Source organism: Petaurus breviceps, unplaced genomic scaffold (assembly GCF_028583685.1).
Source record: "Petaurus breviceps papuanus isolate PSGF00001 unplaced genomic scaffold, PetGlider_PUasm1.0 37, whole genome shotgun sequence".
NCBI lineage: Eukaryota > Metazoa > Chordata > Mammalia > Diprotodontia > Petauridae > Petaurus > Petaurus breviceps.
The window spans coordinates 103079857-103099445 of record NW_027186296.1 but is presented as its reverse complement, the minus strand read 5'-3'; the positions used below and the strand labels follow the sequence as shown (position 1 = coordinate 103099445).

The 19589-nt window shown below is 38.1% G+C and overlaps 1 protein-coding gene across 6 annotated transcripts in view; it reads left to right on the top strand.

The window, feature by feature from the left end:
- CHST15 (carbohydrate sulfotransferase 15) overlaps positions 1-19589 on the top strand; it is a 135404-nt gene that overhangs the window by 88713 nt on the left and 27102 nt on the right. For all 6 annotated transcript variants that reach the window (XM_069099172.1, XM_069099171.1, XM_069099174.1 and 3 more), the window contains exon 5: positions 4856-5012. In XM_069099172.1, coding sequence (XP_068955273.1) covers positions 4856-5012 — 157 coding nt within the window. The remainder of the gene's footprint in view (positions 1-4855; positions 5013-19589) is intronic.

Below are 19589 nucleotides of genomic sequence, written 5' to 3'. Positions count from 1 at the left end.
CACTTTCTACAAGATACTTAATAAGTGGCCATCCATTCTTTACTGGAAGACATCCAGTGAAGGGCATTCCACTGTTTCCAAAGGCAGTCTAATCTACTTTTAATTATCTTTAATTGTCAGCAAGATTTTCCTTACATCGAGACTAAATTTCCTTTTTAAGTAGTTTCCTCTTAATATGCTTAACTCTTCCCTCTTGTGCCAAACAGGACAAATTTGACCCCCAAAACCCAGATCTTATTCAGATGAGCTGCTTCCTACCCATTCTGTCCTCTTCTAGTCATTGTAAAGTTAATATTTGAAACCCAAGTATAAGGCTTTACATTTATCCCTATTAAATGTCACATTATTAGATGCAGACTCCATCTAGGATTTTATCCACGTGATTTATACAAAGTGAAGTAGCATAGGGGTAAGGACATGTTTTTGGAGGACATCCACTGGTAACTTCCTTCCAAGATGAAAATTAAATCATCAATGACAACTCCTTGGGTTCAACTATTCAACCATTTCTGAATCCCCCAAATTCATCTTGCCTACATTCTTCCATCTTTTATGCAAGAACAGCATGAGAGATTTTGTCAATTCTTTTTTTTTTTTTTAAAGCAATTGGGGTTAAGTAACTTGCTCAAGGTTACACGGCCAGTTATTATTTCTGGGTGTGGTGCTGAGTATCTGAGCCCGGATTTGATCCAGGTCATCCCGACACTGGAGCCGGTGCTCTTACTCTCTGAGCCACCTGGCCGCCCCTAAGCAATTGGGGTTAAGTAACTTGCTCAAGGTTACACGGCCAGGTGTTTCTGGGTGGGTGCTAAGTGTCTGAGCCCGGGATTCGATCTCCAGGTGTTCTCAACACTGGAGCCGGTGCTCTTACTCACTGTGCTACCTGGCCGCCCCTGTTTTGTCAATTCTTTGCTTAAAATTAATTCAATTGTGTCTACAGGATGCTACTCATCTGGCAGTCTAGTGTCCCTGTCATAAAAAGCAATAAGCTTGGCTAGGTATTATGTGCTCTTGATGATGGTTCCTTGTGATCACTGCTTCCATTTCCAGTTGTTCACTAACCATCCCTTCAACAATATGTTCCAGAACTTGGCTAAGCTAAGCATGGAATTCAATGTTATTTGTATAATAACAAAAAACTTTTTTTGCCAACATTTGCCCTTCCCCACTCACATTACTCCTTTCCAGTTCTCCAAGAGATTCCTCCCAGTGGTTCAGCAATCACACACATACAGCCTCCAGTTCTTTTCGAAAAAATCTTGGATTTCAACTGGGTAACCCAAACCTCAAAGGCAGTTAGATTTTCTCTTGCAATCCATTTAGTTACATCAGGTATAGAGTTCCTATTTGCTGTTTTTTTACTTCTTTTGTTTAGGCCAAATTTCACTCTTCTTGGGGGGAAAAAGAAGCAAAGTGAAGGTTGAATAGATCTTCTTTCTTTCCATCATCCTTTATTAGCATTCTATCCACCCCAGTCAATAGACCTATTCCTTCTTTGAGACCTTTTTCCCCCCCTATGAAAGTTGTTTCTTTTTGTGTCTAAATATTCTTATTCTTAAGAATTTCTTATCCCTCCTGAATTGACTTCCCTTATAGAATATTAGTCCACGGGATTCTACCATTTCTTTCTCTGAAGTATTTTAATTCTTCTCTCTAAAAAACTAGGGTACATGAAAGACTGTATCTAACTTCCCTCTATTTCTCTATCATAAATTCTGTGATGGAACCTGTCCCTGAAAGATTCTCATCATTTCCATCCCAGATGGTTCCCTCCTGTTGGTGAGAATTAGATCTATTATAGATTTTATGAATCATTTTTCCTCCATGTTTTGAAAGATAAAATGATCATCAAGGTCAAGAAATTATTAGCTGACCTATATTTGGCAGAGGGATCCCTCCATTAGATATCCAGATAGTCTAGTCTCTATCACCAGCTTACCAATGTGTCTATGCCATGGTTTGATCTGTTTCCCAAATTTTTCTTCTGTTTCTTTTACCTGTCTGTATGATCTCTATTAGATATTTTTAAAATAAATTTTTACCTTTTTACATTATCAGAATTTCACTCAATATTTCTCTCCTTCCTAGAGAACTGTCCTGTATAATAGATATTTTCTAATCTATTTAAAAGATATTTTATTCTATTTTTTTGCCTTTGATCATCATTTAAATACTCTTTCCCATAATATCACCCCTTCTTTTAAGTCCCTGGACTTCATCCCATAATTATATCTTCTTAGCGTAAAGTGCCACTCCGTCCTACCACTCTGCTTTGTTTTTTTTTTAATTTCTCCTGTTTCTTTTGAATAATTATCATATGATTCTGATCTAGAAAGTAACCATAAAGATCTTTAAATCAACCTCTTTATTTTACAGATGAGAAAACTGAGGGATAGGAGAGGTTAAATGATTTATATGTCTGAGGACAAGTGGATAGAAATCATAAGTCCTAAATTTGAACACCTGTTCTTTTCCTCCAGATCTAGTCCTCTTAATATGTTCTGAAATATCAAATGTGGCAATCATCACATAGCTAGCCTAATATAGGATAGCACAACCAACACATCTCTGGCATTATCAGGGTGAAAATGTCTCTAATTAGGAAAACTTGAGGTTTTGACTCAAATTTGCCCTGGAAAAAATGGCTTGGGTACCTGCCTTTCACACAACTGTATCTGACACCCTTCATACTGACCACTGAAGTTTTGATAGTTTGAGATATGTCTCCTCATTAGAATTTCAGATTATCCTAAAAATGATGGACTTCTTCAGACCTGTATTGTTTAAATCTGTAATTCACCTTTTGAAACATTAAAGAATAAAAAATGTGATATTAGAGATTATCTTCAGTTTCATGGTTCAGTGGAAAGGGCACAGTCCAAGCTTTTGGATTCAATTCTGCTTCTGTCACTTCCTATATCAATCAGTAAACATTTATTAAGCTCCTACTCTGTTCCAGGCACTGAACTCAGTACTGGGGATTCAAAAAGAGGCAAAATACAATCCTTGCCCTCAAGAAGCTTATAATAGGTAGACAACATGAAAATAAATACATACAAAGGAAGCTATATGCAGGATAAACAGGAAATTATTAACAGAGGGCTAAGGCACTAGAATTAAGAGGTGTTGGGAAAGACTTTCAGTAAAAGATGGAATTTTAGTTGGAACTTAAAGAAAGCCAGGGAAATCAGTAGGTAGAGTTTATGAGGTACAGTGATCCAGGGATGGAGAACAGTTAGAGAAAATTCCTAGAGCCAAGAGATGGCAAATCTTATTAGTGGGAGAACCAGGAGGCCAGTGTGACTGTATCGAAGACTACATGGTGGGGAGTCATGTATAAGAAGACTGGAAAGGTAGGAGGGGGCCAGATTATGAAGGACTTTTATGCCAATAAAAGCATTTTGTATTTGATCCTGGAAGTGATTGGGAGCCACTGGAGTTTATTGAATATGGGAGTGACACGATCAGACCTATGATTTAGGAAGATCACTTCGGTGGCCAAATGAGAATGGACAAGATTGGAAACATATTGAGGTACACAAACCCACAAACAGGCTATTGTTCAAGTGTGAGGTGATAAGAGTCTACACCAGAGTTATGGCTGTATCCAAGGATAGAAGGGGGCTACAAAGGTGAAATTAATAGGTCTTGGCAGCAGATTGGCTGGGAGTAAGGGTAGGGATGTGTGAGAAATAGTAAGAAATACAGGATGACCTTAGGTTGTGAGTCTGAGGAACTGGGAGTATAGTGTAGCTTTCTATAGTAATAGGGAAGGGGGGAAGAGGGATTGGTTTAGGGAGAAAGATACTGAGTTCTCTTTTGGACATGTTGAGTTTAAGATGTCTACTGGACATCAAGTTAAAAATGTCTGAAAGGCAGCTGGAGATGAGAGATTGGATGTCAGCAGATAGGCTAGAGCTGAATAGGTAGGTTGAAGAATTGTCAGAATCGAGATGGTAATTAAATCCATGAAAGCTGCTGAGTCTTGGGCCAGTAACTCCATCTCTGAGGCTTCAGTTTCTTCATTTGTAAATGAGGATTTTAGACTAGATATTCTGGCAGGTAATTCCAGCTCTAAATTTATGTGAGTTTAATAAATGTTGACAGAACCGGGGCCCAGAGAGATGAAGCACTTTGCTCAACGTGACCCAGTTAGCTAGTGGTGATACTCGGCCTAGAGTAGAGCTTTGGAGTTCAGTGGTCTTTCTTCAGACATCTTGGGTATTTTACCTAATTCCATAATCACAGTTAACAGGAGAATCCAGGCAAAATCCCTGGCCATTTCATTTGAGTCTTTGAAGTGCTGAGGTTCTAGAAAAAGAAAAGCCAGGTCTCTTTCTGTCTAATTTCCTAACATAAGCTGTCTACATGGTTGTTTCTGTTATCCCTGCTACTCTTTGAGGGGAAAAAAAAATATCACGTGCTTCCCAATTTGCCCATAATACTATATTGCTATGTATATCATTTAGTCCAAGTTAAATGGGGAATGTGCGTGGTTGTAATTATTTTTGTAAGCCCCACAAAGAGAATCCTGGAGGCGTAGGAATGCTCAGTGTTTGGACAGGCTAGTTGTTTCAGACAAAGACATTTGGAGTAGATCTTCTGTGTGCTTTCACAGTCGTCCTGCTGACACCACTCCTCTGTTGTGGTCATCTTGAATATAAAGGTAGAAGAGTCATTTTAGTCTCTGCTATGTTTATTAAATAGGCATGTCCTCTTTTTGTGGAAAATCAGTCTTTTTTGGGTAGGCTTTGCCTATAATTCTATGCTTAACAATTCAATCAAGTCTTAATTAAGCCAAAAATAAATTAAGATTAAAATGAAAATATATGTTTGGAATATTTTCTCTTTGTAGGAGAGGCCAGCGCTTCAACCATGTGGGATAATAATGCTTGGACTTACTTCTATGACAACAGTACTGATGGAGAACCTCCATTCCTGATTCAGGATTTCATCCATGCCTTTGAGCCAAATGCAAAACTCATAGTCATGTTGAGGGATCCTGTGGAAAGGTTAGTGGTCACTTATATCCTTTTGTATTTGAGGAGGAAGCAAGTCAGCCCAGAAGAACCGTACTTCTTATCCCTAACAGATTTGTCTATTATCCCTAACAAATCTGTCTTTCTTGTAATGGAGTTTAACTGCACGGTTATTATTATTTCTTATATAAATGTTATTCTTGAGACATCCTCACTGTGCCCTAGTTTAAACAAATTGTAAATTGCTTTCTTATACATCATGACTCTTATTTTTTCTTTCTGGTCCCAAATGATTTGAAATGGGGGAAAGGCGAAATTCCATGCCTACTATTTGGATTGATTCAGCATAACTGGAAATAGGGATGGGGAGAAATTCCTAATAGAGTTCAGGGATTTGTGAAACTCTAGGATTCAGTGACTCCCCTTTCTCCCACTAATTGACTTTGCTGAGAGAGAGAGAGAGAGAGAGAGAGAGAGAGAGAGAGAGAGAGAGAGAGAGAGAGAGAGAGAGCTCTTTTGTCTTATTTTTCTTTGTGCCTAGCACAATCTTCAGTAAATGTCTGACAGAATTTGGAGTTGCCTACTTTGCTCAGATAAAGAATGAAAGATGAGGTATCTTTTTCCAAACACCGTGTATTGTTCTAAGCTCTAATGATGTCCTTTCTTTAATATATTATAAATATTGAGTATTTAATCTTGCCAAGGGTGTAGAAAAGTGATCTTAGAATTTGTGATAAAGGAGAGAAAAGCTGGGCATGATCTGACACAAAGACTCAGTTTGGGGTTCAGAGATTTCAAAAGGTTTAGAGAATGGATAACACCTGAGCTAAAATCCAGTACAGGAGGAAGGGAGAAGTTTCAAGAGTGAAATGAGGAAAACACAATGAGAACCAATCCCCTTAGCTACACTGGGGAATAGAGGAAGGTCAAAGGCAGGATGTGACCATTGCTTGAATGATGATCAAAGATAACAGGGAGACATCAGAGATGCTCGACTCTTATTTTGTTTGGCTTTTATTTCTTTTCTGTCAAGGGGAGTGATGTACACTCACTGTGTAACCACTGATAAGTCACTTCAAACCTCAGAACTCAGGAAAATGTGTAATAATAATTTGTTACTGTTCAGGTATGTGCTACTCTTTGTGGACCCACTTGGGGTTTCTTGACAAACATACTGGAATGGTTTGCCATTTCCTTTTCCAGCTTAATTTGCAGATAGGGAAATTGAGGCAATTTTGAGGGTTTGAGGCAAAATTGAGGGTTAAGTGACTTGTCCAGGGTCACATGACTAATAAGTTTCTGAGGCTGGATTTAAACTTAAGAAGATGAGTCTTACTGACTCCAGTCCCAAACACTATCCACTACCACCTAGCTGCCCCTTATTACGTATGAGTATTCTCCATATTACATGATAATGCGATGTTCTCTGTATTTTATATGAAGAAATTGAGGCACCAAAGAAGGGATGTGTCATGCAAAATTATACCAGTTAGCACTTAAATAATGCTTTTTAAGGCCATTATCATCTCTATTGTACAGATGAGGAAATTGAGGCTGAAAAAACTGTGCCTTGCCCAGAGTCATACAGTTAGGAGTGTTTGAGACATGGCTCAGACTCAGGGTTTCCAAATTCAGAAGTCCATTTTCCCAATTTAAAGTCCACCTAGCTGCCTCGACAATATGTACACATTTATTAAAGGGCTCCTTTATGCCAGGCACTTTCCCAAGCACTGGGATTACAAAGACAAACATGAAACAGTCCCTGCCTTCAAGGATCTTCAATGATAATAGAAATAAATGTAGTTTGGGAGGTAGCATGGCCAACTCTGAATTCAAGCTCTGCCCCAGACAACTAGTTCTTTGACCTTGGGCAAGTCTTAAAATTTCTCATCTCTGAAGCATGGATAATAATAAAAGGTGTTATGCGAAGCATTTTGCAAGTCTTAAAATGCTCCATAAATTTGATCATTTTGAAAAGTACTTTCCTATTAGAACCTTGATAGTCATGCAAGGTAGATATTGGAGGTATCATTATCCCCATTTTCCAGATGGAGAAACAGAGACTCAGAGAGATAACATGAATAGTCCGCAGGCACACTTCTAGTCAGAGCCAGAGCTGGACTCAAATGGTGTTTCCTCACTCTAATTCTAGTGCTAATCATTCCTAGGCAATGTTTATAATGGTTAATCATTTTTGTGCAACATTTAGATGTGGAATATTAAACTCTACTGTTCAATTTCCTAGTTACCCATATCTTCTTGAGTCTTTTAACTCTGCCCAATGAGCAGCAGGTGTGGGATTGTTTCTAGCATTGCTGGTAGTTTGTGGATGTCCAAAGGCAGGGGTTTGCCTCCTTTCTTTGGGAAAATGTGTTAACCTCACTTAAGACAGTAGTGCTGTCATTTAGAAATAATTACATAACTGGCAGCATAGAAAGGAAAGACAAGAACCAGACTGACCTGGTCTTGACTTCTGAGGTGTTTTCACAGCTGTCCTGCTTCCCTCCCCCCTGAACCACTTCCAGCTGAGGCTGGGAAGGTTAGGACATTATGTTGGTGGCGCTCTCTTTGCTTATTAAACTTGTAGTCATGTCTGTCTGGTTTGTCATCACAAGAAAGCAAATTCAGTTTGGGAGGGGGGTGGAGTGAGAGAGACAGAGAGACAGAAAAAAAAGAGAGAGGGGAAGAGAGAGAGGAGGGGAGGATGGGGAGAAGGAGAATGAAGTGTGGGAGAGAAGAAGAAACAGAGAGAGAGGGAGAGAAGAGGAGAGGAAAGAGAGAGAGAGACAGAGAGAGACAGAGACAGAGAGAGAGACAGAGACAGAGAGAGAGAGACAGAGACAGAGACAGAGACAGAGACAGAGAGAGAGACAGAGAGAGACAGAGACAGAGACAGAGACAGAGAGAATATTAAAAGTAAGGTCCTGAGGACAAAAAAAAGGTAGGCACTCTAGCTTGTGTCCAAATTCCAGAGTATAGGAAGAGAGCCCACCTTCCTTGAAGATTCCCCGTATTTATTTCCCTCACCATACTATCAGCTTCAGTAAATGGACTTCAGCAGATTAGAGGGGAGAGGCCTAGGTCAGTTGATGTCACAACCTGTGCTGTCCCAGTTCAAGATGCTAAGACAGGATAATGTACCCCAACCAGGACAGATGTTAATTTTCAAATGGATTTTGCTCATCTCAAAATTATTTATAAATAAATGGCTTAATTGAAATGATTCCAATTAAATTTTATTATTCAGCTATTCACAGACACACAGACACACACTTTTTTTACTTGAGGAGTCCCAGATGGACAAAAGTCTTTTGCTTTTCTGGTTCCACACACTTAGAAGATTTAATTTGCTTTCTGGATTCGCTACCATGTCACTATTAAGGAGCATGAGTATTATCACCTCTATTTTCCAAATGTTGGGGAGCACTTTTCCTAGGTTCATTTGACTAGTAAGTGTCTTAGTTAGGATTTGAAACCAAGACTCTTGAATATAAATCCACTCATCTCTTTCCGCCATGCCATGGTGCTTCTTCCTGAATTGGAGCTTCATTATAGTAGCAAAAACAGAACAGTATAGGCTTCATCTGTGGACTGGGTCTGACAGCAGAACCTGGACCTACACACATATTTCATCTGTGTGCTTGTGTTTGTGTGTATATGTGTCAGTGTTGTGTATATGCATTATTTGGAGGTTAAAGTCAGTACCAGATGTTTTATTGTGTGTTAAAATGTATGAAAATATGTAATAAGGATTTCCTTCTATTGGGCCACATAGCTCATGGCCTGTCTGAAATTGCTGGCTCCAGTCTTGTCCTAGTTGGATGATAAGATAATAAATATTGTCAGCCTGAGCCCATCTGGATGAAGGAAACATTTCAAAGGGGCTGGATCAGAGTTCTCATTTGTATATCTTGTTAATGGGCCATTAGTGTTCTTCAGTCTTTGCATGATGCTCCACTTTTGCAGATCTCTTGGAATGATCAAGGGCAGTTCCGTTTGACTAAACTGTTCTTGACTCCATGCATGTATACACTCTTGTCTCTTTTCCTTCTACCAAGTGAATTGGAAGAATAGTCTTTCTGTGTATGCAACCCTATTTGTGTGTGTGTGTGTGTATCTTTAAAAAACATATAAATATATATATATATATATACAGAGAGAGAGATACAGAGAGAGAGACAGAGAGAGAGAGAGCATGATAAGTAAGATTAAAAATGTAAATTTCAGTAATCAAGCCCAATCAAATCCCAGGAAACTACTCAAGCTCTGATTTGTCATTCAGGCATTCAATTGTGTCCAAGTCTTCATGAGCCCATGGACCATTGCATGCCAGTACTGTCCGTGAGGTTTTCTTAGCAAAGATACTGGAGTGTTTTGCTGTTTTCTTCTCCTAAAGCTCTACACTCTGAAGTGGGTAAATGACCAATCAGTTTTCCAGATGAGGAAATTGAGGCACCAATCAGAAAGCAAACCAGCTCATGCTATAAAATGGGTCCATACTAGAGTCTGTGACTAAAACTCCTTTTAAATAAGAAAATCATGAGAATTTAAAAGCATTTCTGTGCTACTTCAATTAATTAAAAGAAAAAAACCCCAAATTTTAAATAGAACATTCCTTCATGTAATCAGTTTCTTAGATGAAAAAGTACTTTCAGATGGAAGAATCTTACTTTAGCCTCATACACATTGATTTGTAGTTGAGTTGATAAAATGAATTTGCTTCTAATCCAGAAATAATGGTTACAACCCCCCATTAAACAAGAAAAACGCTTGCAACTTGCTGACCCTTCTAACATAATTGCATTCTTTTTTTACCTTTAAGAGATATTTAGAGGGAGGTTCATGTACTACCATCTGTTAAGGATTTTGCAGTGTCTAAATTTCAACATAATTTTTCTTGTGATCTTTATTCCCACCATAGAAATGACCACCAAAGGAATGGTTTATTTTCAGGATTGACAATTTTCAGGCATATGGAGACCTGGAGGCTCTGTTAAAAACTAGAATTAGATTTTAAAATTAAAGAAAACTTGAGCCTAGAAACCTGGGTTATTGTTTTTCTTCGTTATCTTATAAAATACAATTTTAATCATCACTGAACTAGTTAAATAATCACTCCCTACATGAAAGTGAAATACAAATGGGACTTTTTCTGTAACCCAAACTGTCCCAACACACACACTCATACAGGAATGGAATGAATTGTGGTAGGCACATGGGAAAGAATACCTATCCCATCTTTGTAATTATGACTTCTTCTATGAACACAAAGCTCAGGTAGTTAAGATATAGTGTCAATGAAATCAAAGTCCCAGCTTTGAATCCCATAGAGATCTTGTTCTGCTCATTGACCATAGGTTGCCTATGTAACCCTGACTAGCCATCTCAAAAATAAGTATCATTGCACAAAGGGTAATGATACAAGATACCATGCAAGGCTTCACTGCTCTAGGACAAATGGTTCAATGTGCGTGTCTTGCTCATTACTAGTTGGCAGCATGATAATTATGCTCAAAGGATATATGATTATTATCACCTTTGAACTTGCTTGTTTGAAAAAAAAGGTGAATCTGTGAGATGGAAAAATTAAAGTTCTTATCTGCAAGCCTAGTTTTATGGAACTTCTCAAAATGTTCAGGTTTTCCCCATGATGTATTTGAATAGGAGTCACCTCACTCAGCATCAAACATTAGATTATCAGCCAGAGAATTTTACTCCTGCCAAAGTACTCTGGGCATGCCTAGATAATGGCTGCAGCTTGTCTGTGTACTTCCACTTTCTCATCTGTGAAACTAGGATAACAGAATGTGATATAGGTGGTGAGAAACTGCATGAAAAGAGAAAGACATTTATTTTGTGCCTCACACAATTAACTATTGGAGTCATTTTACTATTTGGGGAAAAAAACACTTTATCCCCCCCTTTATACATATTGAAAACCCACCTTCAGATAACTCATCTTCAGGTGCACCTGGAAACTCATTATTTATCCTTAGTGCCAACCACCATCTTCTCAGGAAGAGAATATGAATCTGATACTTAAAAAGCCATGCATCATTCTTTCTGTGAAAAATTTACTTGACTTTGAAAAGAATGCTTATGGATTAATTATAAGCAATATCTGAAGGGAATTAGAAGGACTTTATGGATAGGTTAGATACGTAGTAGATTTAAAAAATGTCACAGAAATAAAGGGGCACAACAGTGAGTGTCAGACCTTTCCCCCTCAGGCATGCTTGGCAGGCAGAGTATAAAAAGACCCAGAGGGGAACAGGTACAGGCTAGCATTGCAATTTTGTTGGAGTTTGTTTTCATGAAATAAAAAACTATGCTTTTCCAAATATTATCATTATTGTTATTAATATACCATTAACACACTCTTTGTAAATGAAACAAGACTTTGACATGGTTAGGATTCTTTTGCAGTTCAGACATCAAAGGGTTGCCAAGAAGGAAAGGTCCAATATTTAATAATTATGGTCATTGAAGGCAATTAAGGACTAGCTGTCTGGGAAGTGAGTACTTACCAGTAGGAGAGAAATAAATGCTTTGAAATTTTACCATTTATTGGAATGCCAAAAAACCGTGATTACCACCATGCCTTTTGCCCTTATTTTTCCATTAAGATTTGTTAATATACCTCCAGACTCCTTCAGAGCCTACTCTAAGTATCACCTCCTATGCCAGGGCTTTCTTAATAACACTGTCTTCCTCTGGAAATGGGTAGTTAGGTAGTGCAGTGGATAGAGTGCTGAGCCTGGAATCAGGAAGACTCAGCTTTGTGAGTTCAAATCTGACCTGAGACACTAGCTAAGTCACACTTGGCAAGTCACTTAACACAATCTCAGTTTCCTCATCTGTAAAATGAGAAGGTAATGGCAAATCATTGTGATATTTTTATCATTAAAACCCCAGATGGGGTCATGAAGAGTTGGAAATGAATGAAATGACTCAATAACAACAACAACCTCTTGCAATGTTGTGCTATAACTTTGTACACGTTTGGTATTTCTTTGTTAAAATTCATGTCGAATCTCATTTATGTATAATGTAAGCCCCTTGAGGTAAGTGACTGCCTCTTTTCCCTAGCACCTAACAGTGCATTTGCATGTTGTAGGCATGTGATAAATGTTGAATTTAAAAAAGAATCTCCTCTTTCAAAGTTATATCAGGGACCTTCATATGAGTTAGAGATAAAGAACTGACATCCTGATAGGGGAAGCAATATGCATGAGTTCACATTTAATTAATTAGCAGTCAAGTTTTAGGAAGAAGAGTGACATCGATTCAATAAATTCAATAAATATTTATGCCCATTATATGTGGGCTCCTATGTTAGGTGCCAGAGGATATATAATGGAATACGGCACAGATACACCCCCCAGGCGTTTTGCAGCCTAATGAAATTTAAAAAATGTTTGTTGAATCTAATTTAAAATAATCTAAGAGGAAGAATACAATATGCAGATAATTCAGTTCAAGTCAACAAGCATTTATTAGGTTTCTGTTATATGTAGGGTGTTGGGGATACCCCCCCCCAAATCCTCAAAATCTTTGCTTCAGTAATCTTTCATTCTACAGAGGGAATGAAACGTAAAGACAAATAAGTCAAATGATGGTGTTGAATTTGACCTATAATGTCTCTTCCATTTGTGTAGGCTATGACTTTAAAGATAGGTCCAGGAAGATTGGGGAGAGAGCCCTAGAAACTGAGGGGAACCAGAGAAGGGTTAATAGAGAAAGGAGGTGGTTGAGTTGAAGCCTGAAAGAAGAGAAGGACTGTGAGAATCACAGAAAAAAAGGGAGTACACCCACTCAAGACATGAGTGACTTGGGTAAATACATGAAGGTTGGGGAGCATAAGAGTGTTAAGGTCAGGGAATATCTGACAGGAATGTGAAGTTCTTGAAGAAGTGGAGTATAAAATCAAGCTAGAAAGGTAGATACAAGTCACATTGTGGTAGTGAGCTGAAAATGTCAGATAAAGGGAAAACAGAACCATAGTATGATTTTGAACAAGGAAGTATCATGGTTATACCTATGAATTTGGAAAATTTTTCTGGCAACTGGGAAGAAGATGAGGAAGGGGTTAGAGAAAGAAGAAACCAATTAGAAGACTTGTACAAAAATCCAGACAGGAGGAGATAAGGGCCCAAACTAGAGTAGTAATTGTTCCTTGAATAGAGAAAAGGGTACAGATATAAGAGATGTTATGGAAGTGTGAGTGATAATACTTTTAGAAACTGATAAGATGTGGAGATGTGAACGTTGCTTGCTAAATAGATTGTGGTATCCTCATTAGAAATATAAAAGTTTGGAGAAAGAGGCAGATTTTGTTGGGAGGAGGGGTAGATAATTAGTTCTCTTTTGGTTATTTTGAGTTTGATGTTCTTATGGTATATGCAGGAAAAAATTTTTAACAAGCACTTGACGATGGAGTTCTCTTTAGTCCTCAAGAGGAAAATGAAGTCTGGATACAATGATTTGGGAGTCATCTGCTTAGAGATAATATTTGAATCCATGGGGGCACATGAGATCACATTGGGAGAGGGTACAGAGAGAAGAAAGATGGCACAGGATAGAAGCCTAACAGACTAAGGGAGACTAACACTAAGGGAGAAAGAGGTGGGTGATGAGTATAGCATAGAGGTAGAAGGGAGAGATGAAGTCAAAAGAAGAGGAAGTGTTGGGGAGAGAGTAGTTTGTTAAGTAACATCAAAAGCTTTGGAGAGATTAGAGAATGTAAACTGAGAAAAGGTCATTGAATCTAGCAGTTAAGAGATTTTGGTAACCTTAAAAATGGCATCTTCAATGGGATTAGAAAGTCAGGTCTCAAGGGGTTGAAAAACTAGTGAATGTGAGAAAATGGAACCAAAACAGTGTGGAACATTTTTAGAATGTGACAAAGGAAGGTAGGCAAAATATAGGATTATGATGAGGGAATGGCAGAGTCAAGGGAAGACTTCAAGGGTGGGGTAGACCTGAATACAGTTGTAACCTAAGAGAAAGAACCAAAATATCTGGAAGAAGAAAAAATGAGCACACCTTCAGAGGCAGGAGTAAAATTGAAAGTGACTGAAGATACAGTGGGGATTTGAGATGTGGAATAGGAAAGATAAAAGAGCTCAAGATGGATTGTCTCAATTTTCTCAGTAAAATAGGGTAGGAGATCTTCTGCTTTTGAGGATGGGAGAAGAATTTGGGGCCTGGCAAAAGAAAGTTTGGAATAGCCACTGACAGGAAGGAAATAGAGAGAATTAATCAAAAAAGAATAAAAGTTATTTTCTCTACAGTAGTGAGATGATGTGAATTTCCCCTAGTCCCAGTTAGCATGGTGACGTGATATGATCTGAAAAAGTGTGAGGTGGGCTTGAGGATTGGCAGCACATTAACGCTATAAGGATGAGGAGACAGGAGAATTCAGGTTGGAGAAGGAAATATAATTGAAATGGCTAACTAGAAGGACAAGACTGAAGGGTGGAAAGTGATTCCATAGCAGGATGATAGATTAAGAGTGGAAGAGATAGAGGGAGATTCATAGAGAATCATTGCATGAAATCTAAAAGGGACTTCAGAGGCCACCTAGTCCAAACCCCTGATTTGACATATAGGAAGCAGGCTCAGAAAGAGTAAATAGCTTATCCAAAATCACACAAGTAGTATCAGAGCCTAGACTATACATTTTGGTAAGAATGAAATATATTTATGAGGAGTGAGGCAGAGGGAGACATGACAGGATTAGAGAATGAGGTTGAAGAGGGGAAATTTTAGAATTCAGAAATCACAGTAGAGGCATAATTAATTATGAGTGATGATAATAAGATCTAAGACATACATCTCCTGGTAGTGATGCTATGGTACATAACAATGTAATGGTAATGTAATTTGAATTTGAAGACCCCTTTTTTGTATTGGCCAAGTAGCAGGTACTTAGCACTTAGTAACTGATCAAGCCTTTCTTGGGGAAACAGAAGGTATGAACTCCTGTCTCCTGTTACTGACATAATAGGAAGGGGTTGGCTGAAACAGGAAGCTAATGCTGTGTGTATATAAGGAAAAGCCCAAGAGAGGCACAATCAGAATTTCTTGGGACCAACATCTGGTGGCAGAGCAGCTACAGAAGAGAGAATGGAGAACTGAACCAGAATTTCCTGAGAACTTCTGGTGGTGGAGCTTCTTCTGCCTGGGAGCCTAAAAGCCCAAGATCCCAGAAGCCAGGAGCCCAGGAACCCAGGTGACAGAGGAGCCCAGGAACCCAGGTGACAGAGGAAACCTGGAGCCTGGGGGAAGACTGAGGAAGCATGACTGAGATGCTGAGACTTTGTCTGTTTGTGGCTTGATTGAGCCTTGAATTCCTGGGAGCAGAAATTGTGAAGGATTTGAGAATGACTGAACCCTGTAAACTTCAGTGTGGAGTAGAACCTGCCCAGAGAGGTGGACAAGGAACTAGGAGCTGTCTGTCATTGAACCCAGGTGACAGACTGGTGAATTCAGGTAGAATCTGGGATCATGGAAGGGAATCCAGGGAATCTGAGAACCAGCCCCTAGTCAGTATGAGAAGACCTATTCCTGGGTACTGATTAATGATGAAATTGTAGTTTACTAGTGACCTAGGGGTGGAGGGTTTGTGTATGATACTTAGTAATTGATTTGCTGAATAAGTGTGCCCCATGAGTGGAAGACTTTGACTATTGTACTTTGAGATAATTGTTCTTTGTTCTAAATATTGTGTGACCACTTTGGTGAAAACTTTGTGGCCATTTTAATGATAAGCAATGAATATATTAATAATGAATATTATTTTCTGTGAAAAGTTGTAACATTGTGAATGCTATACCTTGATTTTCTGTGAATGTTTTGCTTTGATTTGTTATAGAGTGTTCACTATACTGTGTAATCAGAACCTTAAAAGCTGTTCACAGTGGCATTCTTCTGGAAAGCTGCTTGTACATGGCATTACAGGGAATTAATCAACTACCATGCCAAGGTGTTTGGGGGAATATCAGAATTTTCATTGAAGTCCCCCAATAGAAGGTCAGGAGTTGTGTAGGAGAGACATTGTGTGAGCCAGGTACTCAACTCTTTGAGAAGTGATCTGGAGGTCAGTAGATCAGACCAACAAGTATCTAAAACACAAATGATAAGAAATAATGGAAACAAGGTACAGGAGCCAATATGTGAGGTAAATAAAGGGGCAGGAGGACAGAGGAGGGAAAAGATAACTTCCCATGAAATAGCCTAAAGACCATTTCCATCATTTGCCAATCCAGGAAAGCTTCACGTTCAGCTTAGTTCATATCTAGGTTTTTGAGAAATGTATATATCCTGTGACTCAACATCATGGAATTTAATGTCACAAGGGACCTTAGTGATCATATAGTCCAGAAAGGCAAAGACTAGAGAGCTCAGACTTACCCAAGGTAACGCAGAACTGGGATTTAAATCTAGGTGTTGTAACACCAAATAGACTTCTTGATCTGGTCATTCTGTCATGTGGATGCTTCAACTTCCTCCCTCCTATGTCCAACCCCTCTTCTCTAAAACAAAGAGAGAATGATCTAGCTGCCAGAAACAGTGTGTTGAGCTGCCCAGTAATAGGGTTTTCTTTCTGTACATCAAGTTAATAAGAGGAGAGTCATAGGTATATCTGGCCTATACCCTGCAGAATATAGACCCTGTTCTCTCAAATTTGGAGCAAAGCTACCAAGGAACCTAGATGAGTGCTGAGTAGGGGGCAATGTCCATAAATTATCTCCTAGGACAAGACCATAGCAGATACCTTTCCTAGACTCCTCCCCAGACTTCTTACGATTTATATGTATTTTATAGAAATCTGCTTATGGAGGGGAAAACCAGACTGAATCATTGTTATTATTAGGGTTAACAAATCTGTCCATCTGCTTATTAGTCACAGAATGTCCTGCAATAGAAACTCCCAGAATTTGCACATTGGAAATTACTGAAAGTGAAGCCTTGGCATCAATACAGAGTTTCTTAGGCTTCAAAGGCCAAACTGGAATAGTATTATTTGGTGACAAACTAGGATTTTGAATGCTATCTAGGTATTACAAAGTGCCATTGATGATCATTCCAGAGACTTCCTCAAAATTGGGGGTTAGCCAGTACCTGTGATTTCATATGACTTCTCATGTCTACCATGTTTGTGAAGAAGAGAGAAATGAAGGAAAGAGAAAATGAGGGTGCTTTTGAGGTTAATTTAGCAGAAACTCCTCCATCTTTATTATAGTAAACAGATGTTTATTTTTGCAAATGGACATCTTGCAGAGGTCAGAAAGTTAACAAATTATTTCTCATTTGTGTACTGGTGAAATGTGTATGAAATGCAGCATTATGAGAAATGACTAGAGATCTAACCCTCAGAGCCAGCAAGACCTATGTTCAAATCCTGTCTATGACATATACTGGTTGTGGACCCTCAGTTCTCTAGGCCAGTGGTATTGAACTCAAATCAAAATGGGGGGCCCTAATCCATACAAAAGGATCAATGCAGACTGAACATTAACTTGGTTTTAAAATGTAGTTCTATTTATGTTTTATTGTATTTTTATTTGTTAAATATTTCCCAATGGCATTTTAATTTGCTTCAGGTCACACGCAGTAGTGTTGTGGCTCATTAGTCATGTGTCTGACACCTCTGCTTCAGGTAGCTCTGAGTTGTATACATGTATACACACATACATACACACATGTAGGTGTATAGACATATAGGTATATGTGTGTATATGTATGTATGTGTACACACATACACATGCATATACATATATGTGTGTATCTATCTCTTTCTCTCTCTCTCTCTATTTATCTGTCTTCTAGAGAAGGTGCTGACCAGCATTAATAAAGAGTTTCCTCATATATAAACCAGGTGTAGTCTCTCTCCCAACCCTAAATGAAAAATAAGAGGGAAAAAAAACTACGTTTTCATTGAAAAAAAAAGATGAGACATCCAGAAATATAGAGACAACAATCCTGTTGTATCCTCCTTTGAAGAGTTTGTTTTTTGATGAAGTATAAAGATATATTCTCAGGCATATTTTATACACACACACACACATATATATATATATAATTAAAGAACAAAAACAATATCTACTAAATTGCTAATATTATGGCCACCATGTTAGTTGTCTTAAATAACTAATACATTACATGAGAATGACGAGTATAAGCGCTTTCAGAACCATCCATAAAAGGAGGGAATAATTGTAGCCCAGAGTCAGCTGGAAACTAAAACCATTTTTTTCTTGCCATTCCCAGGCATTCTCAGTGTGTTACATTTTTATTTAATCATAAATCTGGGAAATATGATTAATTAAGTTGCATATGGATAGATCTCCAATAGCTTAAGGACTGTGGTTTTCTTTATCTTTTGGAGTTTAACCTCGAACATGAGCTGGCTATGTTGAAAGTATTAGGGTAGGAGGAAAACTATAATGCTTCTTCTCCTGGGTAATCTCTATCATTTTTCAAGTTTCACTTTGGAAAAAAGGATTTGTTAATTTTTCTTCCCTTGCTTAACTGGGTGGCCATGGGCAAGTCACTTTATCCTTCTAGCCTCAGTTTCCTCATATTTAAAATGAGGGACTTCGGACTAGATGAAATCTCTTATATCTTTTTCAGCTCTAAATCCAGTGATCCCCATGGTTTTTGGTAGTTTATGAAAACTACTTTGTCACCATAAGCTTCATATAAATGTTAAGTGCTGTTGTTATAATCATAAAGTTGTAGAAATGCTATGGTGATTTATGGGGCATTACTCTTTTCATTAACACCAAGGCATGACAATATTTCTGTTACGTCAAACTCAGAAATAATGATTCAGGGGGGAGGGGAGGAAAGAAGAGCAAAATTTGAAATAATCAAAGTATATTTAGACAGGATTAAGGATGTATTCACAGGTAGAGCCTTTTAGATACATTTTTATGAATATTTATTGTTTACAGAACAGCTTTTGTACAATGTATGGGATAGAGTACTGGATCTAGAGCCAGAATACTGAACACAAACCCAGACTTAACACACTTATTATGTGACCTTAAGCAAGTCACTTAAACTGTTTGTCTTAGCATTATCATCTGTAAAATAAGGATACTTCCTAGGATCATATGAATAACATAGTGTCTGTAATGCACTTTGAAAACCTTAAAGCACTGTATAAATGCTAACTGTTATTATTTTATATATCCTACATTTCCTATTGTAGCCCTTCCCCAGCCATCTTTTATAACGAAGAAGTTTTTTTTAAACAGTTCAACAATGCTAAAAAAAAAATGTCTACAGTCCTTCACTCCCATAGTCTTCCACCTTTATGGAGAAAGGAATGAATTATTTCTGGTACTCCTGGAAGTATTCCTTTGGAATCAAGTTTGGTCATTATAATTTCATCACCTTTGATTTAGCTTGTTTCTTGTTGTTTTCCATTTATAGTATTATGATCATTGTGCATATTGTTTTCCTGGTTCATACTTTGCCATGTTTCTCTGTATTCATCATATTCATAATTTCTTACAGAACAGTAATATTCAGTTACATTAATATACCATGACTTTTTTTTTAGCCCTCTCAATTTATGGGAACCTACTTTGTTTCCAA